Here is a 27,301-nt window from a genome sequence, read left to right on the forward strand (position 1 = left end):
GTGGTAGACTGAAGTTCTATTAACACCGCATGGGGAGATCGAGCAGTATCTCCAGTCAGACTGTCAGGAAAATAGAATAATAGGCTTTCCATTAATAATTAAAGGATCATTTCCAAACCAATCATTGATTCTGAAACAGAACTATATGGCCTGTGTAGACATCGGGGCATCTCTTAGAACTTTTGTCCCATCTACTATCACCTTAAATAAAATTGCCTTTGTTCCCTTTCTGAGATGATTTTAATGATACATAGAAGTAAGAAGAAAATATCCCTTGATTTAAGAAGGTTGATGGGCAGAGTCCAAACTTAATTTTTTCCTTTTTTAAAATAATTCACTGTAGATTGTCTTTTAAATATCCGTATCTTTTGATTATTCAGAAAAGGAACTTTCTAAGTGACAGCAGTTTGCCAAGAATGTATTTGTTATAATGAAAGTTCCATTCTCTGTAGGACCTTATGAATCCTTCAGTGATCTCCCTGACACCCACCACTTTCAATGAACTGGTTAAACAGAGAAAACATGACGAAGTCTGGATGGTTGATTTCTATTCTCCATGGTGTCATCCATGTCAAGTCCTAATGCCAGAATGGAAAAGAATGGCCCGGGTATAGTATAGTAATTTATTTTAAATCTTAACATGTAGCATGAATGTTTATTTAACAGAACTATTTTGAAACTGAGATGAACCCACCTCCAGATTATCATTTAACAGTTCCAGTTATACCAGTTAGATTTCAACTCTGTTTCTGTCTGGTTGAGTGAATAGAATCTTTTTTTTCCTGCGTCACTTATTTGTTACATATATGACCAAATTTCTGCCAAAGTCATCCCAAAAATCTATTTTCTTTTTTTTTTTTTCCAAAAATCTATTTTCTATACAGAGTGTTATATAAAGCACAAAAGATTGGAAAAAAGTTATTTAAATATGATAATGGAAAATGAAATCACTATGTTTCTAAGAAAAAAATGCATAAGCCAAAGAGTTCAAAAGAGTTCTCTTTTCAGTAAAATTTTTAAAGTTGAGCATGATTCAATGTGCTGCAATGCCAGACTCTATTTGAAAAATACATTGGAAATACCATTGCAGAGACCTTCATTAGTTCCTGGTTTCTTACATTAAATTTTAGAGATACCAAATTTTCCCCCTGCATAGAACATGAACGAAATCTATTGTTTAATCTGCAGTAAGGTCTTAACTTCAACATTACATTTTCAATTCATTACTATAATGTTTTAAACCCTTACCTATTTTTATTTGGTGAAAATCACTGATAAATAACATAACCATCTCACAGTGATGATTTCTCTAATGTAAACAAATAGTTATGGAGGTAATTTTATTCTAATCACTTTGATCTATTTATCTCCTCTTTTCTCTTTTATAGACATTAACTGGACTGATCAATGTGGGCAGCATAGACTGCCAACAGTATCATTCTTTTTGTGCCCAAGAAAATGTTCGGAGATACCCTGAGATAAGATTTTACCCCCAAAAATCAAATAAAGCTTATCAGTATCAGTAAGTGTTGCCTAAAATTTAAAGACAATTTATTATAACCATTTATTTAAACAGTTAAAGTTATCTTACTCTGGTGCCTGGTTACTTCAGTCAGAAAAGTATGTGACTCTTGGTCTCAGGGTCTTGCGTTCAAGCCCTACATTGGCCGTAGAGATTACTTAAATACAATAAATAAGCTTTAAAAAAAAAAAAGTTATCTTGACTAAATAAAAGTTAACCCAACAAGTATTTTTGGGGAGCCCACCATGTTTTAGGATCGTGTGCTGGTGAGAACCTCAGCAGATGAAAAAAGAATTGAACAATCCCAGTGTTCATGAAACTGGCACGCTGGTACAGAAGATAGAGAGGAAGTGCTGATATTTAGGAAATCAGTATTTGGTACCAGGTACTATAATAGACCCTTTGCTCACGTTATTTCCACGAGTCCTCACATGTACCCTGAGAAATAAGAATGCTTGTCCTTCCCACTATTAGATGAGTAAACTGACGGACAGCCCTTCAACGACTTTCCCACGGCACACGGCCGCTAAGGTGTGTAAGTGGGGATGAGCCCATCTGTCTTCCGTGCCTGTAACACCACATGGTATTGGAGGTAGAAGAGTCCAGTGCAAGGCAGAGTAGAAGGAGTATTATACTGGCCCATGGATTTCAAAGGAGGAGAGGATCACAGCTATGAGAGGACATCATGGAAGGCTGCGTTGATGAGGCGGCTTTTGACATGGGCCTTAAGTATGTAGGAATTTGATGGACGTAACGACCAGAGTGAAGTCTCTGAAGATGAGGTCGTAGACATCTGAAGTTTTGCCATTCCCATGCATCTGTAGATGCCCAGCAGGCAGCCAGACATTCAGGGCTATCTGGAGCACAAAAAAAAAAAAACATCAAGACTTAGAGAAAAATGTATTTGGGAAGCCATATAAGCACCGTTTACAGCTAGGTGAAGCGCTACGTGGTCAATAAGTTAAACTTTTAAATTGCTGCAGAGAGATGGTTTTCTGAACATATCCAATATTAGAAAATAGTATTTACAACTTACATATTTTTTTTCTTTCAGTAGTTACAACGGTTGGAATAGAGATGCTTATTCCCTGAGAATTTGGGGTCTAGGGTGAGTAATCAAAATATGCATCATTGTAAATTGACTTTATTGCTTTTGACCTTCCTTTTATGTCTGTAGTTACATATATTATGAGTTGTTTAAGGCTATAGCATTTTAAACTACCTGGTAAAGAATTATAATTTACCAAGATAACTTTGAAGTCCTTTTTAGAAACTTTTTGCAAAATTATATTTTAGATGTTTGCTTTGGCTTCATATAATGAAAAATAATTTTGATCCCTTGCCACAGATTTTTACCTCAAGCATCCATAGACTTAACTCCTCAGACTTTCAATGAAAAAGTTCTACAAGGGAAAAATCACTGGGTGGTTGATTTCTATGCTCCTTGGTGTGGACCTTGCCAAAATTTTGCTCCAGAGTTTGAGCTCTTGGCTAGAGTAAGTCTCGTCTATCTACTTAAATAACTTGTAGTCACATGCATGTTTCAGTAATTAGATAAAATAACATTTATTTTAAAATTAGATAAAATAATTAGATACAATTTTAAATATGATTCTTTTTTCTTAAAAGTTTCCTGTGTATTTTTTGAAACTCCATTTCATTTCTATGACTCTAATCTTTGCAGATTTCTTCCTTCTTTATGAATGCTTTTAGCAGCATCTCCTATCTTGATGGATGACATCATCTACCTACCCCTGACAGCCAGACACCTCACTTCTCCTGCTTGTTTCCTATTTCTTTCCTTTATCACCATTACTCTGCTGCCCACCAGGCCATCACTGCCTCCTTAATGCCTTTCAAATCTGTGGTCTCCTCACCGTCCCCTCTCTGCTCAAGCCTTCATCCTCTCATCTAGACTGTTCATGTGTACCTTTTAGCTAGTCTTCTGTTGCCAGTCTGCCTTCTCCAGCTTCGTGTCAATAAGTTTCTGGGCTTGCATCCTTGATCGCAGGTCTCTGATGGGACCCTTCCTCCCTCTTCAGCTCTATCTCTGTCCCCACCCCACACCTTACAGTTCAGGCACAACAGAGTACTCCAGGTTTGTTAAACAAGTATGTGCTGTTCCCTCTGTCTAAAATGCCTTTTCCTTACCATGGTCATCTGGATCTTTTTCTCCTTATCCTACAAAACCCAGCTTCAACTGGCACTTCTGTGTTCACACTCCTCAGTCAGTTCACTTTGATATCTTGGACTCCATTGGTGTAGTTACACAATGAATGTTAAATATTTATTTAGTTACGTGTCTCCTCCGTAAGACTGAACTTCTTGAGGGCAAGGTGTACAGGTCTTTTCTGTGTCTAACTCAGTAAATGCTTATAAAATTTAAGTGAATGCATAAACTGAAAGTTTTTGTGGTTTCTGTCACCGTCATCCTGCTCACTAGCTAATCCAGATTGTTAGCTTCCTTGCTTCAAGGAGCTTTGCCATGGGCTGTAAAACACTCACTAGGGTGAGAAAATTCTGTTCACCAGCCTAAAACAAAAGCAAAAATCCCAAGCCTGGAGGATTTCTTTAGCAAAGGGATTTCAAAGCTCCCAGGAGTTACAAAAGATTATTTTAGTTATATTAGATCTTCTTCTCCTCTCATGCTTCCTTTTTCTCTAGTAATTCTATCAAAAAGTTTTTACTCCCTTGTTCACTGAAAAACTTAGCTTATTTTGTAATGCAGCCATATCTTGAATATAGCGGATCATACCCTGTAGAGCAAGTAAGAAACCTGATAGAGAGGAAATGGAGGACGTAGGTGTAGTTGTCAGGCTTCCACAGGATGAAGAGTGCTACGTCCACACGTAAGACCAGAGAAAGGAGGAAGGCGAGTGAGGACAGAATCTGAGGTGTTTGTGGTATGAGGGACAAGGTGTGGGTACCAAGAAAGAGTTTTTCCTGATAAGAGTTTATTTACTCTTGGAGAGGTGGTTCTGGGTAAATAGGCATTTAAGGAGCCAGTAAAAAGTTGGAAGCGATCTTGTTAGGGTGGAAAGGATAAAAGCTTAAGTTTTTAAAACAGGTCCTTAAAATTATAAAGATTTAAAATTTTAGTATCATGTTGCTTTATGATTACCAAAATAGTTTATGCCACAGAGAATGGCAAACCATATTTCTCTCTTTTCAGATGATTAAAGGAAAAGTGAAAGCTGGAAAAGTAGATTGTCAGGCTTATGGTCAAACATGCCAGAAAGCTGGTATCAGAGCCTATCCAACTGTTAAATTTTATCCCTATGAAAGAGCAAAGGTATGTACAAGGCTTTCCTACATGTGCCTTTCCTTTAGCAGACCAAGTTGAAAAGGTTTGTTACTAGTCTGAATGTTTGTATTAGCCTTTTTTTCCCTTTTGTTATTTTTTCTTCTATGTATATGTAAAAGAAAGCTTCAGCATAGGCATCAAATGATTTTAAGAAGTTTTTCTGTCTCAAAGTTGGTATGATCCATTGCCTTAAAATTTTTATACTCCTGAATTATAGAACTACTAAAGAAACATACCAGAATACTAGTAGTAATTTTCTGTGAGTTGAGAATTCAAGATAATTATTTTCTGTGAAGTTCTATATTTCCTACTTTTGTAAAAATAATGCATATTACCTTTGTAATTATTTTTTCCAGGAAAAGAAAAAAATTAAAAGAATACTATCATGATATTTTTGAAATAGACTAGTACCTGAACATTTATCTTGAGAAATATCTATTGGTGATTTATACTACAAAATAAAAGTTAGGGTTCCTTGGTTTGGTGATAACTCCTTTCTCTGTGCCACTGACAATAATGTGTTTTCTCCCCCAAAAAAGAAACCTAGACATCTACCAGTGGGTCTTAAAATTCAGGTGATAACCCCTACAGCCATTTATATAAATGATCTTTCAACCAATATAATTGCTAACTGAAAGTACTCACGACTTTAGCTATCTTCTGAGTAAAACCATGACATTTTTGACAACAAAACTGTAACTATGTAAGGATTTGCCGTGTATTCATGTTTTCTGGTAAAATATTTGAAATAAGTAATTTCAAATATGTTTATACTTTTTGAGAAAGAACATCAGCTTAAGATCTTGCTATTTATTAAAAATTATATTTTGAAGTAGAGTTAATGAAATTTGATGATGAATTTCAGAAGTCTAGTATTGACATCTAGATTTTTCAGTGAAGGATTTTGATTTTTCAGAGAGGTTAATTCTGTCTTAAGAATGGCCTGTAGTAAGCAGAACTCAGAGTAAAGGAGCTTATCCCAGTACCTGAGTCTTCATTCCTTTGGAATCGCTGGCTCTCCTCTCTGATTCTCAGAACAGCTGAGAAATGGGTGACCTCGATAGGGGTCCTACTCAGAATGATGTTAGTATGTATGTCAGTATAATGAGCAGTCATAGAATTAATCAGGCCATAGCAGGAGCTGTTTGAAAAGATGATGTTATCCTGTGTCTAGAAGAGCCCAGAGGACATGAGGACTGCAGATATGCCCGTGTAAACCAAGAGACGGGGTGGGAGACCAGGCCAGGGTGAAGACCACAGCAGAGTAATGACTGTGGTAAACGGCAGTACAGCTCCGGTGGGCAGTAACACACAAAAACAAGATCCTGACACACAGTGTGGAGCCCCCACCAGGAAGGAGGAAATAAATGACTCCAGATCCAGGAGGAGCAAGCCTGATATATTGACCTGCCCCCTTCCCCGCTTTTCAAAGCCACCTCTCTGCCCTGAGCAGATGAGAACCTAGAGACAGATATTACTCTCCAGTGTTGTTGGTCAGGGTGTTGGCTGTGCCTGTGACGTGTATTAGAGTGATTGGAGTCCTCTGAGGAATGTCTCTCTCTTTACAGTTCAGTTGTGTTTTAAGGCAATTGGAGTTAGCGATGCATTTTTTCCAAGGAATTGTTTTACATGTTGCCACTACGGTATTGTATTTAATTAACGAAGTTAGAAGTTAACTGCTTTTGTGGCATTATTTCCTTGAGGAAATTGGAGTTTCAAATATTTAGAACTTTAAAGGATTAATCAAGTTTCTTAGATGGAAATGTCATGTTTTGATTATAAGAGGAGTGTTTCTAATTTCAGAGAAATATTTGGGGAGAGCAGATAGATGCCAGAGATGCAAAAGAAATTGCTACCTTAATACATGAAAAATTGAAAAATCTCCAAAATCATGGAAAGAGAGATAAGGTAAGGACTACAATGTAGAGGTGACTTGGCAAACATTATCTATCCTTACTGTACCTTATATCCATCAATAAACAGGTACAATGGAAGCTTCAAAAAAATAGTAAAGTTGAAGTTTCTTGATTGGAAAATATGACCATTAGACTGTAGCCTGTATACACTGATAAGCTTAGCAATTTGGACAAGTAATACCATTTAACACAAAATAGTGAACTATGGCCATAAATTATTTAAATTTTGTTCAAATACAAATAAAGCATTGACTTGTTGGGAATAAATATACTGGAGCCTCATAATATATTTTGCATAGCAGATTTTCTTCTGGTGTAGAGTCAGGATGTATCAGAACCGTATTCATCTTGGCCCCTCCTTGAAATTTACCTGTCAAGAGGCAGTGAAGCCCCTTTGCTATTCTGTGGAAGAACTGTTGATTTCTCCCTTTTTTAAATCATTGTCATCCCAGGACATACTTCGAGTCCATGAATGCTGGAATGCTTTCTGAGTGGAATTCAATAAAATGGCCTATGAGATTTTTTTAGATTCTTTCCCTGTAAGGTGAAAAAAGGACAGAAAAAAACACAGATTCTGGAGAGGGCTAGAGACAGGGAGACGTCTGGCTTTATAGAACCGTATTAGAACTGCAGACTCCAATATAGAAAGAAGCCTTACATACCGTTTTGAGAGTTACATTTTATCCAAATCTAAAAGAAAGTTACAAATCTTTATTTTCTTGGGTTTACAGAAATATTTTTCTCATGTTTTGACTGTTAGCTTCCTCAAGAGGTTTGAAAATCTGACTCTTATCTCGTTGTTAAATATTTGAAATAGAAAATGTTATTAGTCATAAGTCAGAATATCATAATTGAAATTAAGTTAAACATACCAATATGACTGTAAAAGTGTAATTTGTAGCATCTGCATGGACAGGAAAGAACTGAGAGACACCCTTTTCTTTTCCATTGTTACAGTTAAGCAATGTGTATTTCATACAGCGATCCATCCATTAAATAGTAATTATTTTTTTAAAGGTAGAAAAAATTTTAATTTCAATTCATACTTTTGCTTTCAATGACTTGTACATTATTGTAGGATGAACTTTAATGATGTTGAAGATGAAGAGAAAAGAAAAGGAGTTCTAACAAATGACATCAGAAGACGTCTTTTCAGGATGTTACTACAGTCTTCATGGGAATAAATGAACATTATCTTGGACTTGTAATTGCACTGTCTGAATTCTGTACAACACTGGTATAAATGAAGGGGCTGCAAGCTTTTTCTGTAAAAGGCCAGATCGTGAAGATCCTTGGCTTTGTAGACCATATACAGTTGTCACATATTCTGTTTTTGTTTTGTTTACGACCCTTTAAAAAATGTAAAGACCATTCTTAGCTCAGGGCCATTCACAAACAGTTGGCCACGAGCCACATTCAGTCCATGGGTCATTGATTACTGACCCCTGGAAATGATGTTAAGACTGGCTGGCTCAGACAGGAACCTGCCCTATGACGTACATACCTGTCTAAGTTGTACAAAACGGGACTCTCTTCCTTAAAGTTTTGTGGCTGGCCTGAAAACTTGATTTAGTCACTTATTCTAAAAATTGGATGAAAATGATCCTGTTTCATTTTGAAAACACAACATAGCAAACAGATATCCTATTTTCAATGCTGTATTACAGTAAAGCGATTCTTTTCTTTCTAAAGGTTAAAGAACTGATTTTAATTTTTCACAATTGAGAAGAATTTTTGTAACAATAAATAAACCCAATAGATTTCTACAGCATCTACAAATACCTGAGGAAAACCATATTTGTAGCTATTAACTGGCACTGTAGAGTATCCCAAATATATCAAGTATTTAGAGTTCTATATTTTAAACATGTGTGTTCATTTATTTTCTGAATTGCTTTCTTAAAAGTTTTCCCTGTGATACTAAATGACTTTTGAAGCATAATTCTAATATGTATGGTTTTGCCTTCTGGACTTAGTTTTGATACAGATCTTTTATTTACATTTGCTTTTTCCCCGTGCTCCATAGTTGTGTTTTTTCACTGATCTGATTTCTTCATTATTCAAATAGGAAAAGTAACTTTGCAGTTTTGTTTCACTATAGCTCATAATGACACTGTGGTTATTCCATTTATTAGTTTACTGTTGGATGCTGCTGTTTTCAGATAAATACTGGCATAACTGAACTTATTTTTTTAAAAAAATTAAGTATATAAATCTAAGGATGGGATTTTTTTTTTCCTTGCATTTTAACAAACGTCAACACATGCAGTTGTTTAGTTACAATTCAAAGTCTATGGAATGGTAAAAATTCTGTTTGATCAAAAGAAGTCAGCAAATTAAAAAAAAAGTTTTCCCAGAAACATTAGGATTATGCCTTATTATATGGAAGAGTTTTATTTTTTAATGTCACTTTCCTTCCCCAGTATTTCCTCATAATTATCACTACAATTTGTATAAAAATTTATTTTCTAGTCTAATCCTATTCATATCCTCTCCCATTTGCTTCATTTGAATCCTTCATATATGTGGGCAGTTACAGAACAATCTCCACTTCTAATCTAAATTTAATACCACTTTTTAGAAATATGATCAGTAATGGCAAGTAAAGTACCTTTCATGTATTAAATTTTCATTGCCTAGAAATCTCAAAATTGGCTTTCTACAATAATCCTAAAATGGAAGACCTAAAGAAGTCTTAGTGTTTATTGAATTATTGTACCAATTATGTGAATACCACTGTGCTGGACCCTGAAGCATATGTAGGAATCCAAGGGATGATTCCTGTCTCCCGAGCATCTGTAATTCACAGTTCTGACACTGAACTCATAAATAGGTTATAGGTACCTATACTGTTACCTGTAAATAGAATTCCAAACTTACTGAAAAACATCTTAGGCAGTAAAAAAAAAAAAAAAAATAGTGAACACTATATATCCTGTAACTTGGTCTCAGTATGTACTTGTGGAATTGGCTCTAAAGCCAGGGCTACTGGGAGTCGTGTTAAATATATATCCTACAGTATCCATCAGGAGGCTATTTTCTGCAGTCAAATCAGTGTCATTGAGTATCTCAAAAACAGCTGGCAGAATTAAGGTTTTAACGTAAGTGCAATAGAGCACCCTGAAGAGTGCCAGCTGAAATAGGCCATTTCTCTCAGCAACACCATTTTTGTGTGCCTTGGGTAACAAAGCATCATTTCTAGCATACCAGAGACCATTGTCAGGCAACTATATTTGAAAATTAGGTATATTTAAATATGTAAAACAATTTGGAGTTTGTGTTTTAATATTAATGATGCTTATCTATTCCAATTTCCCAAATTTTATTTAGAATCTTTTATATCTTTTTTACTTAATGTATGTGATTAAGATAAACGAAAATGATATTATTTTTATATTGTAAAAGTTTTCTTTAGATTTGTGCTTTGTTTTCTAATGGTATTCAAAGCAGGAATTTTCTAAGTATAGTTATCAGAATTGCTATGTTTTTTCCTATGGAACATATTTACAAAGATGCTTAGAATATGAAAGGCTTTAATGAGGTATTTTTCAGCCCTTTTTAAAACAGGTTTTTTGTATAATTAGGCCCTAGGTCTACCAAACTCAGGTAAATGTCTTAAATTAGACATATCCAGTCCATCATGATTGTTAAATAGTACAGAGGTCAAGTTAACAAAATGTATTTTCAATTTTCTATAATGATTCCTGTAACTGATTCTGAGGATGAGAAGAAAATGATCTTTCTAGTAGCATGCTACTCTACACATAAACTGAAACTTAAATACACCCAAATTCCTCTGGTGAATAGCTTGTTTTCAGTAAAAGTAATGACAATTCAGGTCTGCCACCAGGCTAAATAGAAATGTATTACTGATCATATACAAAAATGTTAGTCATTCACAACTTGAGTCTTTTTTATATTTAACACTAGATTTGCACTTAGATTCTTGTACTGTCATACAATCCCCTTCTTAGAGGTTTATCTGCTTTGTGAGGGGTCATAAACCTGAGTTATGGCTGCAAGCTAATGTCAGACTAACCAATACGAAAATCCTGATCACTTGCTTACACTGTCTAGTCACTTGAATACATTTTTTAGTACTTGCTGTCCTGTTAAAAAAAAAAAGATACAGATAAAAAAAACCTATTCAAAAAGATCCGTGCTAAGGTCCACAAAAAACTCGTTCCCTATCAACTACTGGTAAAGAACTGCTATTCCAAACATTTTAATATTTGACCTCCTCAAATAGAGAAAATAAAGAGTTGATTCTAGTAGAGAAGATGGTGTAATAGGAGTCTCCTGAGCCCACCTCCTCCCATGGACACTGAATCTACAGCTGTGTACAAAACCATTCCCTCTAAAAGAAATCCAGACCCTAGCCAAGTGACTCCTGTCCATCAGGTTAATGAGAGAAAAACCCACACTGAACTGGGCAGAAGCAGCTATGACACAATCCCATAAAACCCATCCCCCTGTGCTAGGTCACAACAAGGAGGAACTCATGACTTCCAACCAAGAATACCTGGCAAAATTGTCCTTCAGAATTAAAAGTGAGAGTTCCAGAGAAGCAAAAGCTGGAGGAAGTCACCACTAAACAAGCCTTACAAGGAATGTTAAAGGAATTTCTTTCTTTCTTGAAAGGGCATTAATTAGTAAATACAAAGAATATGAAAGTATCAGTCTCACTGGCCAAAGTAATACTTAGATTCAGAATAATGTGATGCTGGTGGGTCCATCATTTATAAATCTAATATAAAAGTGGAAAGACAAAGGTAGTAATAACTATGACAGTTTGTTCATACTAAAGATAAGGTTTAAATTGTGTCATCAGATTCACAAAAGGGAAGTAAAGGGGTAAGGTTTTTGTAGGAGAGTAAATTGTTAGCATAAAATAGACTGAGGTGTTTAAAGATGTTCTACGTTAAAATTCATGGTAACCACACGGCAAAACCTGTAATAGAGTCACAGAAGTTAGAGAATGGAATTAAAGTGGATCACTACAAAACATTAACAGCTCACAAAGGAAGACCACAAAAGAGGAAGAACAAGAGAACTCTAAAACAGAACAATTATGAAATGATATTAGTAATAATCATACAGAACATTAATTAACCTGCTACCAAGCTATCAATGGTCAAATTTTGTAAATGCCTCAAAACAAATGAAAATGAAAATACAACATACCAAATCCTATAGGATGCAGCAAAAGCAGTTCCAATAAAAGTTTATAGTGATAAAAAAAAAAAAAAAAAAAAAAACCTACTTTAAGAAAAACGAAAGATCTTTGGAGAGGGGAAGATGGCAGCCAAATAGGAGGACCCCAGGCTCACCGTGTCCCACAGATACAGCTAGATAACTATCATGTCCTAAATACCCCCAAAGTCAATCTGAAGACTGGCCGAACAAACTCCACACTAAAGGTAGAAGAGGGGCCACATCACAGAAGGTAGGAAATGCAGAGGCGTGGGCAGCTTGAGAGAGACAGATTGTGGCCACTGCAGTGGAGAGGGAGCCACAGGCCTGGGAAAGGGCAAGAGACAAACTAGCACACAGGCAACATGGATCCCTATAGCAACTGGCTTGGAACGCACAAGGGCCCAAGTTTCATGACTTCTTGCAAACAGCAGGACTTAAACCCAGATTGTTTTTTGGGTTTGTTTGTTTTTTTTAAAGATGTTATTTATTCATTCACAAGAGAGACAGAGAGAGAGAGGCAGAGACACAGGCAGAGGGAGAAGCAGACTCCATGCAGGGAGCCAGATGCAGGACTCAATCCCGGGACTCCAGGATCACACCCCGGACCAAAGGCAGGTGATAAACCTCTGAGCCACCCAGGGATCCCCCTTACACCTGGATTATTAAAGGTCAGCATATTTGGCTCTGGGAGAGCCTGGGGACCCTGAGACTACTCTTGGAAAAAAGAAAGGACAAACACCCCATGGACACACAATGTGGAAATGGTGATCTGAAGAGCACCTGGGGCACACAGATTAATTGTTCATCTTGGAGCACATCCCAGAGAGGAAATACCTAGAGACCCCCCCCACCCAGGAACAAAGGAATTGGCAGAGCCATTTCTTTCACTCACCCCTCAGCATAAGCACTGGGCCATCTGTGAGAACCAGCACAGCACCCACACTCACTACCAAGCCCTGTCCCCTGCACTCTACTGGAACTGCCCTTCGTAGTCCTGCTTGCCTGAGTCTCAGGACGGTGGGGCCTCCGCCAGAAGACAGGCCTAAACCCCTGCCAACACCACAATTCCTGGCACAGGTTTCTGAGGTCTTGCTTCCAGGGGGAGTGGTGACAACTCTCAGGTACAGACCAGAGCACACCTAGATAAAATGCACCACCTTCAGGCCAAAGACCAAACACTACTCATGACAGGCAAAGAGAGCCTCTGCAGACGACTGCCCTAAAGAATAAAGGGGCCAGAACACAACAGCAGAGCACACAGCCCACACTGGAGACAATCCCAAAAGCTCCAAGTCCTGGGGAACAAGGGATACTAGACTGTATGGCATATAGGACCTATTCTTCATAAAGCCATTATCCTCAAGAACAGGAGATATGGCTGGCTTATATTACAGATAAATAGGCACAGAGACTTAGACAAAATGAGAACACAGAGGGATTTGTCCCAAATAAAAGAACAGGACAAGGCCATGCCTAGAGATCTAGATGCAATAGATATAAGCAATGTGCCTAATGGAAAATTTAAAACAATGATCATAGAGATACTACCCAGACTTGAGGAAAGAGTGGAGAACATCAGTGAGACCATTAACACAGAGATAAGGAGTAATGTAGCACAGATAAAGGGCTCAAAAACCAAAATGAGACATGTGTTTGGTAGAAAAAAACAGGCAGGAAGAAGCAGAAGAATGAATTAATGACCTAGAAGACAAAGTAATGGAAAGTAATCAAGCTGAACCAAAGAGAGAAAAAAGAATAATGCAAAACAAAAATATACATAAGGAACTCCATCAAATGTACCAACATTCATGTTGTAGGAATTCCAGAAGAAGAAGAAGAAGAGAAAAGGGAGGAAATAATTTATTTGAAGAGGGGTGCCTCGGTAGCTCAGTCAGTTAAGCATCTGCCTTCAGCTCAGGTCATGATCCTGGGTCCTGGATGGAGCTCTGCATCAAGTTCCCTGCTCAGCAAAGAGCCTGCTTCTCCCTGTCCCTCTGCCTGCCACTCCCCCCCTGCTTGTGTGTTCTGTGGCCAAATAAATATTTTTTTAAGATAATTTATTTGAAGAAAAAAATAGCTGAAAGCTTTCCTAATCTGGGGAAAGAAAACATACCCAGATCCTAGAAGCACAGAGAATCCCCCCCAAATCAACAAAAGCAAATCCATACCAAGACATAGTCATTAAAACAGCAAAATTTAGTGATAAAACTTTAAAGTCAGCAAGACAACAGAAGACAGTTAAATACATACAAAAGAAATCCCATTAAGGCTATCACCGGATTTTTCAGCAGAAACTTTCAAAGCCAGAAGTGAGTGGCATGATATATTCAAAGTGCTGAATGGGGGAAAACCTGCAGCCAGGAATACTCTATCCAGCAAGGCTATCATTAAGAATAGAAGGAGAGAGAATTTCCCAGGCAAACAAAAACTAAAGGAGTTCATGACCACTAAACCAGCCCTGGAAGAAATATTAAAGGAGACTCTTTGGAAAGAAAAGACCAAAAATCACAGCATGAAAGTAGGAAACACAAAAGCAGTAAAAATGAATATTTCTGTAAAAAAAAAAAATCAGGGAACTCAAAAGATATAAAATATGACACCATATACCTAAACCATGGAGAAGAAAGGAGAAAAGAAGAAGTTCAAACCTAAACAACCATCAACTTAATACAGACTGCTCTGTACAGAAGAGGTTATCTACAAGCCTTATGGTAGCCATATATCAAAAACCACTAATAAATATGCAAAGAATAAAGAGAAAGAAATCCAAACATATCAGTAAACAACAAACCATAAAAGACAGACAAGAAAGGATTAGAAAAAATCTTCAGAAACCACAAAACAAGTAATAAATACATATCTATTGGGATCCCTGGGTGGCTCGGTGGTTTAGCGCCTGCCTTTGGCCCAGGGCGTGATCCTGGGGACCCGGGATCGAGTCCCACGTCGGGCTCCCTGCATGGAGCCTGCTGTTCCCTCTGCCTGTGTCTCTGCCTCTCTCTCTCCCTCTGTGTATCTCATGAAAAAATAAATAAAATCTTAAAAAATAAATACATATCAAGTCCATTCGAATATCAATGGACTGAATGCAATAATCAGAATACATAGGGTGACAAAATGAATTAAAAAAATAAAGACCCATGTGTATGCTGCCTATAGGAGACTGTAGACCTAACGACACCTGCAGATTAAAAAGTGAGGGGATGGAAAAACATGTACCATGCAAATGGATGTCAAAAGAAAGCTGAGTAGCAGTACTTAAAAGACTTTAGATCAAAGAAGGACACTGTATAATAATAAAAGGGACAATCCAACCAGAAGGCACAATTGTAAATATTTATGCACCCAACATGGGAACACCCAAATACATAAAACAGTTAATGACAAACATAAAGGAATTATAATACGCTAGTAGGAGACTTTAACATTTCCACTTAAATCAATTGCCAGATCATCTAAACAGAAAATTAATAAGGAAACAATGGCTCTGAATGACACACTGGACCAGATGGATGTAACTGATATATTCAGAACGTTCCATCCTAGGGACGCCTGAGTGGCTTAGTTCGTTAAGCATTTGACTCTTGATCTCAGCTCAGGTCTTGATCTTAGGGTTGTGAATTCAAGCCCCACATTGGGCTCCCTGCTGGACGTGGAGCCTACTTTAAAAAAAAAAAACAAAAACACAAAAAACAAAAACTTGTACTAAAACAGCAGAATACACATTAATTTCAAGCACCCATGGGACATTCTCCAGAACAGATTACCTATTAGGCCACAAATCAAGCCTCAACAAATTCTGAAAGATCAAAGTCCTGCCATGCATCTTTCTGACCACAAGCCAACCACAAGAAAAAATCGGGAAAGACCACAAACAAATGGAGGTTAAATAATGTGCTACAAAATAATGAATGTATCAACCAGAAAAAAAAAGAAAAGAAATGTAAAAGTACACAAAAACAACTAAAAATGGAAACAATGATTCAAAACCTGTGGGATGCAGCAAAAGCAATTCTAAGAGGAAATTTTAAAGCAATATAGGTCTACTTTGAGAAGCAAGAAAAATATCAACCTAATTCTAGTGCCTAAAGGAGCTGGAAAAAAAGAACAAAAAATAAAACCTAAAGTCAGCAGAAGGATGTATGTTGTCTAAACTTAGAAAAAGCTAAATAAGAAATTTTGTCCACCTCCCCCCATTAATTTACAATGATCTTCTCTGAGGATAAGCCATGGCTCTCTTATGTCCTCCTCGGTTTTCAGAACCTCACACATGTAAAGTGTAGACTCTAATTAACAACCAGAAATACTGTACTATATTTTTAAGTTTAAAATTAATTTTCCACGAATTCAACTGTGAGAAGAATTATTAACAGAAGTTATAATTATTTTATGCCATAAAAGTTGCAGGTAATGGTCTGTAAATTGGCAGCCCTTACAGTGCTTAAGCGGGTATTGTAGTAGATAAAATGGGAACTTTTTTTTTTAGAGGTGAGTGATTTTTTATTGTATTTAAGGTAGCTTTACCTATCAAGAAAGCAATTATTCCTTCAAAAGGAAATTTCTCTAATAATTTTTATGACTTCATAATTTTTCTCTCTGTGTAAGTCCTTCTGACAAATTTCCTTTAAAAAATTTTAGTCCAAAAATCAGGCACCAGTAGATGGCAGTGAAAAATAAGCAGAGACATAGAAGATATTTCATTACTCCGAGAAAATGCTGTTTCTACCCCAGTGGTGGATGAGAATTTACACAGCCTTGTTTGCCTTTGTTTTTCTTTCTTTTTTTTTTTTTTTTAAGACTTTATTTATGAGAGACACAGAGAGGCAGAGACACAAGCAGAGGGAGAAGCAGGCTCCATGCAGGGAGCCCAATGTGGGACTCATCCAGGACCCCAGGATCATGTCCTGGGCTGAAGGCAGGCACTAAACCGCTGAGCCACCCAGGCTGCCCGGCCTTTGTTTTTCACTATAAAGATCCTGAATATCAGTCACATGCTTTCGACTGAAAAACTGCAAATAAACTAACACTGGATTTTGAATCCCAAAGTTTATAATCTAGTTTATAATCTACAGCAAATAAGGCCAAGAAATAATCAAATGAGCAGTGACATAGAAGAATAAATTCAAGAAAGTCTTGGGGAGGAGTTCAGATGGCTAGAGGACCCTAATTTCCTCTGGTCCCTGGGATTCGGCTACATAGTCATCAGATCATTCGGAACCTTCGGGATGCAGCAAAAGCAGTTCTAATAGGAAATTTTAAAGCGACATAGGTCTGTGGAATCAACCTGAGACCCGAGAAAAGAATTGCTGCCACCCTACAAATAGGCGACCACCTTTAGCGAGGTAGGAGGTGCAGAGAGGTGGGTCCAAGGCCACAGATGGAAGCTAGGCCCTGGGGCGGGGAGCCTCGGGTTGGCTCCTGGGAGGTGGCATAAGCTGCGAAGGGCCAAACTGGAACTTCAGAAGTCTGTCCTGGTGAGACCTCCCCGCCTGAGAGGTGCTCCGGTGGTGGAGCCGGTCAGAGTCCCAGGGGGGCGGCATGGCCTCAGGGTTCCTGGGGTCACAGGGAGAATGGGGGGCCTGAGTGTGCCCGAGCTCCCAGAGCCCGCAAGCAGGGAAGCGGGCTCCAAAGGGCCAGTCGAGGCTCCCTACTCAGTGCTGCCACCAGCCCCGACGGCTGTGTGTTGGGCCAATTGCTCTCTGAGCTGGGCCAGCAAAAGGCAGAAGCAGGGCGAGACCCCTAGCCCTCCCCTGTGAGGGACAGTGTGGGTCCTCACCATAGGACACCATGAAGTGTGGAGGCCCAAAATGGGGGCGCCTTTCTGAACTCAAATGCTCCACCACAAGGTGGGCGAACACAGAGTGGGGACAGAAACCGGGGAAACGAGTAACCGACTGCTTTTCTGTGATGGTGCACAGAAGAGTGGGGGCATGGATGTCCAGCTCCGGGGCTACAGGCTGGGGTGTCACCATTTTCATCACCCTCATCGATGAAATGTAGGCGATGAAAGCAACGTAGGTCTGTGGAATCAACCTGAGACCCGAGAAAAGAATTGCTGCCACCCTACAAATAGGTGACCACCTTTAACGAGATAGGAGGTGCAGAGAGGGGAGTCCAAGGCCACAGATGGGAAGCTAGGCCTTCTGAAGTGCTGGAAGCCTTCAGGGAGCAAAACAGTGCCACCTAGTGCAACCCGGAGCCGCTTACACTGAGCCCAGGGCCCTGGCAAGGGGGGTAACAGTTCTGCCCCGGGGCAAAGACACCTGAGAACCAACACAAAGTCCCCTCCCTTGGAAGACCCACAGAACATCAGCTAATACCAGGTTTACCACCCAGACAACTGTAAGGCTTCAGACCTTGGGGAAAACAGTACATAGCATGTGTGGAGTTGTTTAGTCATTAGTGTTTCCATTTTATTTTTCTTCCTTTTCAGCTGTTTTCTTATTTTATCAATTCTTTTTTTTTTTATCAATTCCTTTTTTTTAAGTATTTTTGCTTTTTTTTTTCATTTATGATATATATAAATTATACTTTTGGTTTCCTTTCTTCTAATAAACAGACCAAAATGCATTCATCATTTAGCTTATTGTTGTGTTCTGTTTTACTTCTTGTTTGATTTTTTTTTCCTCATTTTTGGAGGGGGGGGGGCATTTGTTTTCTTCTGATTTGTTTTGTTTGTATCTTTCTGGTGCTGTTGTTACTATTTTTTGTATTTTCTCTCTCATCTATTCTTTTCTGGACATAATGATGAGACTGAATAACTCACCCCAAAAGAAAGAACAGGAGGCAGCATTCACTGTGAGGGATTTAATCAGATTAATATGGATATAACTAAGAGGTTGGGCCTAGAATTCAAAACAATGATTATAAAGATACTAGCTGGGCTTGAAAAAAGCATAGAAGTCACTAGAATGCCTGCTGTAGAAATAAAAGAACTAAAATCAAATCAAGCTGAAATTTTAAAAGGCTATTAATAGACATAGTAAAATATGGAGGCTCTACCTGTTAGGGTAAATGAGGCAGAAGAGAGACTCAGTGATATAGAAGACAAAGTGATGGAAAATAAGGAAGCTGAGAAAGAAAAAAAAACTACTGGATTATGAAGGCAGGATTTGAGAAATCAATGATACCAGAAAGTGAAATAATATTAGAATAATACGGGTCCTTGAGGAACAGGAGAGATAGGGGTGGGGGGAAAATGAAGGTATATTTGAACAAATTCTAGTTGAAAACTTCCCTAATCTGGGGAAGGAAACAGGTATTCAAGTCCAGGAGGTACAGAGAACTCCCATCAAAATCAACAAAAGCAGGCCAATATCTGACATATAATAGTGAAGCTTGCAAATTTCAGAGATAAAGAGAAAATCCTAAAAGCAGCTCAGGACAAGAGGTCCTTAACCTACAAGGGTAGAAATGTAAGGCTGCCAGCAGACCTGTCCACAGAGACCTGGCAGGCCAGAAAGGGCTGGCATGATATATTCAGGTGCTAAATGAGAGATGCATGCAGCCAAGAATACTCTATCCAGCAAGGCTGTCATTCAGAATAGAAGGGGAGATAAAGAGCTTCCAGGACAAACAGATACTAAGAGTTTGTGATCACTAACTCAGCCCTACAAGAATATTAAAGGGGATTTTTTGAGTGAAGAGAGCCCAAAAGTAACAATGACCAGACAGGAACAATCTACAGAAACAACAGCCTTACAGGTAATATAACTGCACTACATTCATGATCTGAAATAAATAAATAAATAAATAAATAAATAAATAAATAAATAAATAAATAAATTCATTATCTGTCAATAATTACTCCGAATGTAAATGGACTAAATGCGCCAATCAAAAGACACAGGGTATCAGATTAGATAATAAAACAAGACCCAGGGATCCCTGGGTGGCGCAGCGGTTTAGCACCTGCCTTTGGCCCAGGGCTCGATCCTGGAGACCCGGGATCGAATCCCACGTCAGGCTCCCAGTGCATGGAGCCTGCTTCTCCCTCTGCCTGTGTCTCTGCCTCTCTCTCTCTCACTGTGTGCCTATCATAAATAAATAAAAAAATAATTAAAAAATTAAAAAAAATAAAAAATAAAATAAAACAAGACCCATCAATATGTTGTCTATAAGAGACTCATTTTAGACCCAAAGACACCTCCAGATTGAAAGTGAAGGGGTGGAGAGGCATTTATCATCCTAATGGACATCAAGAGAAAGCTGGGGTAGCCATCCTTATATCAAACTGGATTTTATTTTTTTAATAATAAATTTATTTTTTATTGGTGTTCAATTTGCCAACATACAGAATAACACCCAGTGTTATTTGTGTCAAGTGTCCCCCTCAGTGCCCGTCACCCAGTCACCCCACCCTCTGCCCTCCTCCCCCTCCACCACCCCTAGTTCATTTCCCAGAGTTAGGAGTCTTTATGTTCTGTCTCCCTTTCTGATATTTCCTACCCATTTCTTCTCCCTTCCCTTCTATTCCCTTTCACTATTATTTATATTCCCCAAATGAGTGAGACCATATAATGTTTGTCCTTCTCCGATTGACTTACTTCACTCAGCATAATACCCTCCAGTTCCATCCACGTTGAAGCAAATGGTGGTCAAACTGGATTTTAAACCAAAAACCCAAAAACTATAAGAGATGAAGGACAGACACTACGTCACAAAAAAATCCAACAAGATCTAACAATTGTAAATATTTATGCCAACATAGGAGCAGCAATTATGTAAACTAATTAATAACAACATTAAAGAAACACATTGAGAATAATACAATAATAGTAGGGCACTTTAATACCCTACTCACAGCAATGGGCAGATCATCTAAGCAGAAGATCAACAAGGAAACGAGGGCTTTAATGACACATTACAGGACGGGCTTCACAGACCTATTCAGAGCCTTCCATCCTAGAGCAATAAAACACACATTCTTCTCTAGTGCACATGGAACATTCTCCAGAATAGATCACATACTGGGACATAAATCAGGTCTCAACCAGGACCAAAAGATTGGGATTATTCCACTGCATATTTTCAGACCATAATGTTTTATTTATTTTTATTTATTATTAAATATTTTATGTATTTACTCATGATAGACACACAGAGGCAGAGACACAGGCAGAGGGAGAAGCAGGTTCCACGCAGAGAGCCCGATGTGGGACTCGATCCTGGGACCCTGAGCTGAAGGCAGATGCTCAACCACTGAGCCACCCAGGCGCCCCACAAACTATGATGTTTTAAAGCTTGAACTCGATCACAGAGAAAATTTGAAAGGAACACAAATACATGAAGGTTGAGGAGCATCCTACTAGCAAATAGGTCAACAGGAAATTTAAATATTTTTTTAATTCATGGAAATGAAAAAAATAATTCAGAACCTTTGGGATGCAGCAAAGATGGTCCTGAGAGGGAAGTATACAGCAATACAGGCCTTCTCAAGAAATAAGAAAAGTCTCAACTACACAACCTAACCTTACACCTAAAGGAGCTGGAGAAAGAACACCAAATAAAGCCTAAATGCAGAAGGAGAAGAGAAACAGGAAATATTAGAGCAGAAATCAATGAAATAGAAATCAAAAGAACAGTCAAACAAATAAATGAAACCAGGAGCTGATCCTTTGAAATAATTAATGAGATAAACCTCTAGCCAGATTTATCAAAAAGAAAAAGGACTCAAAATTATAAGGGAAAGAGGAGAGATCACAGTCAACACTGAAGAAATACAATTATAAGAACATATTTCGAGCACCTAAATGCCAACAAATTAGGCAATCTGGAAGAAATGGATGCATTTCTAGAAACATATAAACTACCAAAACTGAAACAGGAAGAAATAGAAAACCTGAACAGAACTATAACCAGCAAAGAAATTGAAGAAGTTATCAAAAATCGCCCAAACAGGACTCTAGGGCCAGATGGCCTCCCAGCAGAATTCTACCAAACGCTTAATACCTATTAACCAAACATTAATATCTATTCTGCTGAAGCTGTTTCAAAAAAATAGAAATGAAAGGAAAACTTCCAAGCGCATTCTATGAGGCCAGCATTACCTTGTTCCCGAAACCAAAGACCCCACCAAAGAGGAGAATTACAGCCCAATATCCCTGATGAGCATGGATGCAAAGGTTCTCACCAAGATACTAGTCAATAGGATCCAATAGTGCATTAAGAGGATTATTCACCTCAACCAAATGAGCAAATGATCCTTTCCTGGGCTGCAAGGGTGGTTCAACATCCGCAAATCAATCAATGTGACACAACATTAATAAAGGACAAGAACCACATGATCCTCTCAATAGATGCAGAAACAGCATTTGACATAACACAGCATCCTTTCTTGATTAAAACCCCCTTCGGTGTAGGGATAGAGGGAACATACTCAATATCACAAAAGCCATATACAAAAAACCCACATTGAATAGCATCTGTGATGGGGAAAAACTAAGAGCATTTCCTCTAAGGTCAGGAACACGACAGGGACGTCCACCCTCACAGCTGTTGTTCAACATAGTGCTGGAAGTCCTGGCCTCAGCAGTCAGACAACAAAAAGAAATAACAGGCATCTAAATTAGCAAAGAAGTCAAACTTTCACTCTTCACAGATGTTGAAAATCCAAAGACTCCACCCAAAAGGGCTAGGACTCATTCATATAGGAATTCAGCAAAGTAGCAAGATAGAAAATCAATGCACAGAAGTCAATTGTATTTCCATACACTGTGTGACAGAAGAGAAATCACAGACTCGACCCCTTTACAATTGCACCCAAAACCCTAAGATACCTAAGGATAAACCTAACCAAAGAGGTAAAGGATCTATACTCTTAAAACTATGGCATATTTATGAAAGAAACTGAGGAAGACACAAAGAAATGGAAAAACATTTCATGCTCATGGATCGGAGGAACAAATATTATTAAAATGTCTACACTGTGCAGAGTAATCTACATATTCAATGCAATCCCTATCCAAATACCATTGACCTCTTTCCGAGCTGGAATAATCTCAAAATTTGTATGGAAAGAGAAAAGACCCCAAATAGCCACAGGAATGCTGAAAAAGAAAACCAAAGCTGGTAGCATCAACAATTCCAGACTTTAAGCTATATTACAAAGCTGTAGTCATCAAGGCAGCATGGTCCTGGCACAAAAACAAACACAGAGTCCAATGGAACAGAATAGAAAACCCAGAAATGGACCCTCACCTCCGTGGTCAACTAATCTTCAAAAGAATATCCAATGGAAAAAGGACAGTTTCTTCAACGAATGGTGGAGATTCTAGATGTGGTTCGGCTACTTACTAAGTTTGGACAAACTGCTTAATTCATCTTCTGCATCCTGATCAATTCATACGCTAACAGCAAAAATATCTCTTCCGCCTAGTTGTCACGTAGATAAAATGAGATAATGTGTTTTGTAAGAAAAACATACTCAAGCAGCAAAAATCAAGAATGTGAGGATTTTGCAGAACAAATGACATGATTTCTTAATGAAGAAAAATGATAAGAAAAAAAGAGGAAGAGAACTTATAGATTAAAAGAAAAATTTAAAAGAGACACTTTTGAGTCCTATCAGCCAAAGGCAATGTGTAGACTTTATGTGGATTTTAACTTGAAGAAACTGACTGCAAAAAATTTATGAAATATTTGAGGCTATTTAGAACACTTGGCTGGACATTTGATATTAACCGAATATTGTTTGGGGAGAGGGAATAATGGTGTTCAGGTGTGCTAGTAATATTTACAAAATAACAGTGTCTGGAATTTGCTTTAAAATCATCTGTGACCAGAATGTTGGAGGAAGATGGAGCAGAGGAGAGAAAAAAATAATAATCCGGGAGGTGGTTGTCAAGTGAAACAAGAGTGACTGTATCTTACTGGATCTGAATAATGGATAAATATGGGTTGGTTATACAATTCCATTTTTTCTATTTGAAAATTGCCATAATAAAGTTTAATAACTGTTTAATTTTTTAAAGGCAAAATGTTGTCTTTATAACTAAGATATTGTTGAAAGTTCATGCAGAACTCCAAATGACAAATTTATGATCATCTCTCTGCCAGAGAAATCAGTGTGTGAGGAGAGGTAGGAAAATTACAGGATAAAAATGGAATCGGTTGGCACGAAGTAGGACTACTTTGGAAGAGAGTATGTGCGATTCATTTTCCTTTCATTACTCCCTCCCAACTTGGAGCCCGAGAGCCACTTCACTATTTAGGGCCTATGTAATTGGCTCAAGCTACCAGAACGCCTGAAAATTAGGATCCCGTTCCCTACTCAGGTCATAAGATTGAATTCCCAAACAGAATTAACTAGAGATTGTCTGGTGGACCCAGACTAATAGAGCTAAAGCCTCGTTAGACACAGGTTCACCATCTTCTGCAAGGGCCATCTAACTGAATCTGCCAGAGAGGGCAGGGTCCACCATCTTCCTAATGCCACCTTTCCTCCTGCTCCCAAGGGATGGTCCTTTGGCCCACAGCACCTAGCACTTGCCCCTGATGGAGCTGCCAAAGCTTCAAAGAGCCAACCACCAGCGGTTGCTCCTCCCAGGGGTGCTTTTTCCTGACCTGAATCACTCTTTCCTGCCCTGGATCAATCCCATCTCTTTCTCTCTACAGCTCATAGGCTCAGTGTCCTTAGTGCAATAGTACTCCTGTACGAAAACTTGTGTTTCTAAAAAAAAAAAAAAAAAAGAAAGAAAAAAAAAACTGGACTTCCCTTGAAATAGTTATAGTTATTTAAGAGAGTTTTGTGCATTGCACATCATCTCAGATGATTCTGAAGATTTTTTTTTTTAAATTTTTATTTATTTATGATAGTCAGAGAGAGAGAGAGAGAGAGAGAGGCAGAGACACAGGCAGAGGGAGAAGCAGGCTCCATGCACCGGGAGCCCGACGTGGGATTCGATCCCGGGTCTCCAGGATCGCGCCCTGGGCCAAAGGCAGGCGCCAAACCGCTGCGCCACCCAGGGATCCCGATTCTGAAGATTATTGAACAATATCGCCTGTTTAACCAACATGGTATATAAGACACTATGGATACAACAGTATATAATCATATCATTAATGAGCTAAGTGGACTCACATGGGTTCTAGTCTAGAATGTACATCCCCCCCTTACCCCCTCTAACTCCTTCCTTCTGTGTTCTAAGGCAGACTTTCTTCTGGCTTTGAATGTGTTTCCATAATCCTTGGAGGGCGCAGTCTTCCTTACCCTCCCCTGCGTTATTGAGTAGAGCCCATCATTCTTCTTGATTTTACCTGAATTCAATCCTCCAGGAATCCTAGGAGCAACTCTCAAGATTTCTTCCATACCCCATCGTGAGGTATAGATGCACCCCTATACACATTGGGCCCAGAAACCTTCTTAGGTCAGCCACAGAGCCCCAAGCTGGAGGCACAAATTCAGTCCTACTAAGTTTAATAGCTATCAAGGAGGAAATTTCTTTGGTTTGAGAGGAGAAAATTGAGGAGTCAATCACCTAAATGTTTGCTATAATATTGTTTTCATATTTCACAGCAGTCTATGAATAATTATTTTTAGAGACTATGAAGAGAAAGTGCCACTCAAATCAGCAGATGAGAGCTCCAATGTGTGAATGAAAGGGTCAGAATGAGTAACCACTCCACAAAAGGGACTAGTGGTTTGGAAGAATCAATATTAGTGGTAGTTTGATAAGGATCACCTGTCTCCTTTTGCAATACAAAATATAAACTGGGGTGATAGCCGATGTACATGGTAAAGTTCAAGTTAAAAGAGAATTATCTAAAAAACAAAACAAACCCCTCTTATTCATTGAAAAAAATATTGGCTGGGACCAGCTAGAGAATATATTCACCTAAGCACCAGCCTTAGCCTAACCCCTCAGTATTTCTACAACTGCAAGTCCTAGTTCTAAATCAGGCGCATCCCCACCGGTCATGTGAACACTAGAGGGAATTCAAACTTACGGGTATTACCACCACTTTTGAGCAAGGGACTCAACACCCACTAGTCACTGGGGTCTCTGCTTCACAAGGCTCTAGAAATTGTAGAAGGAAATAGCGTAGGTCAACTTTATCTGCAAACTACCTGGCATCTGACTTCTGAATAGTCAAGTTCTGCTGTTCAAGAAGTTCAGAGAAACCTATAAACAACACTGAACAGTCCATGAGTCGGCACAAAAATGTGCCAGCAGAGCCATAGACTAGGTCTAGGCCTTCTATGCAAGACCACTACTGAAGGCTTACATGCTTGGTCATGAGCAGTTTCAACTTCAACTGGAAAAAAAAAAATACAATTTAGTCAAAATAGGTTTAGGAATAAAGATGTAGTCATAATATATTTACTAGGCAAACAATGTTTTAGAAATTAGATGCCTGGGATCCCTGGGTGGCGCAGCGGTTTGGCGCCTGCCTTTGGCCCAGGGCGCGATCCTGGAGACCCGGGATCGAATCCCACATCGGGCTCCCAGTGCATGGAGCCTGCTTCTCCCTCTGCCTGTGTCTCTGCCTCTCTCTCTCTTTCTCTCTCTGTGACTATCATAAAAAAAAAAAAAAGAAAGAAATTAGATGCCTCTCAGTTGAAGTAACGATTCGTAGAAAACTAGGATAAACAATTCCAATAAAATCTCAGATATAAGTGTAACAATTTTTTTTAAGAGCAACTGTTTGAGAAAAAAGAAGACTAAAAATAAGAAGGGATAACTAAGAAGTATTAAAAGTTGAAAAATATTTAGAAAGGATGGAGACCTGAACTACTATCCCAGAATGAGAAATGTCAGCAAGAGATACCGGTAATCAATCCTCCCACAAGTATTGGTCATATCTGTGACCTTTAGTTCTGGAGGAGAACAGAAGTCAGCAAGCTGCGCCCAGCCCAATGGACTTCAGTTTATCTCAGGGGAAATCCAGGTAACTTCCCTTCTGGGACAATGGGATGTAGACCATATAGAAGTCTTCTAGAATGGCTGTCATGTTCTGGGGCTTTATGATCACTTAGAGTTAGTGATTGTTCTTCTCCCTGTACACAGGGATGAGACCTACGGTCAACTATTTAGACTCGAAGAAGTATCTATGGATTCTCTGCAAGAATATCAAGCATATCTAGGTTTTATCTTTGGAGGGAGGGATGTTTCAAGTCAATAAAGTGTATTCCTTAGAACTCGATTCCTTTTAGTTTTCTAAAATGGTGACTAGCTACACAGAACAGGAAATTTACTGTCTTAATTATTCTTAGGTGCACGACAGTAGTGCCAAGTTTATTTCACATGGTTGTACAATCAATCTCCAGAACTTTTTCTTCTCGCAAACCAAAAACTCTACACCCATTAAACAACAGCTCCCCATCGTCCCTTGCCCCAAGCCCCCGACAAGCACCATGTCCCT

General features: G+C 38.5%; 1 protein-coding gene and 1 long non-coding RNA gene across 5 annotated transcripts in view; one reads left to right on the forward strand and one right to left on the reverse strand.

Moving 5' to 3' along the window:
* Positions 1–9,659, forward strand: part of DNAJC10 (DnaJ heat shock protein family (Hsp40) member C10) — a 78,597-nt gene extending 68,938 nt beyond the window's left edge. For all 3 annotated transcript variants that reach the window (XM_038585043.1, XM_038585042.1, XM_038585044.1), the window contains 7 exons: positions 453–608; positions 1,389–1,522; positions 2,577–2,630; positions 2,871–3,018; positions 4,695–4,814; positions 6,630–6,734; positions 7,821–9,659. In XM_038585043.1, the coding sequence (XP_038440971.1) occupies positions 453–608; positions 1,389–1,522; positions 2,577–2,630; positions 2,871–3,018; positions 4,695–4,814; positions 6,630–6,734; positions 7,821–7,832 (729 nt within the window). In that variant the 3' untranslated portion in view covers positions 7,833–9,659. The remainder of the gene's footprint in view (positions 1–452; positions 609–1,388; positions 1,523–2,576; positions 2,631–2,870; positions 3,019–4,694; positions 4,815–6,629; positions 6,735–7,820) is intronic.
* Positions 468–26,844, reverse strand: LOC111094300. 2 transcript variants are annotated; one of them, XR_005384850.1, is made up of 3 exons: positions 26,666–26,844; positions 7,113–7,279; positions 468–2,375 (listed from the first exon to the last, which is right to left on the reverse strand). It is a non-coding gene; the product is annotated as an uncharacterized LOC111094300 (long non-coding RNA). The 2 variants fall into 2 exon arrangements; XR_005384849.1 differs by having other exon boundaries at positions 469–2,379.
* Between the last annotated feature and the right edge of the window lie 457 nt (positions 26,845–27,301).

The sequence above is a fragment of the Canis lupus genome, chromosome 36, assembly GCF_011100685.1.
Source record: "Canis lupus familiaris isolate Mischka breed German Shepherd chromosome 36, alternate assembly UU_Cfam_GSD_1.0, whole genome shotgun sequence".
In the NCBI taxonomy this organism is placed as follows: Eukaryota; Metazoa; Chordata; class Mammalia; order Carnivora; family Canidae; genus Canis; species Canis lupus.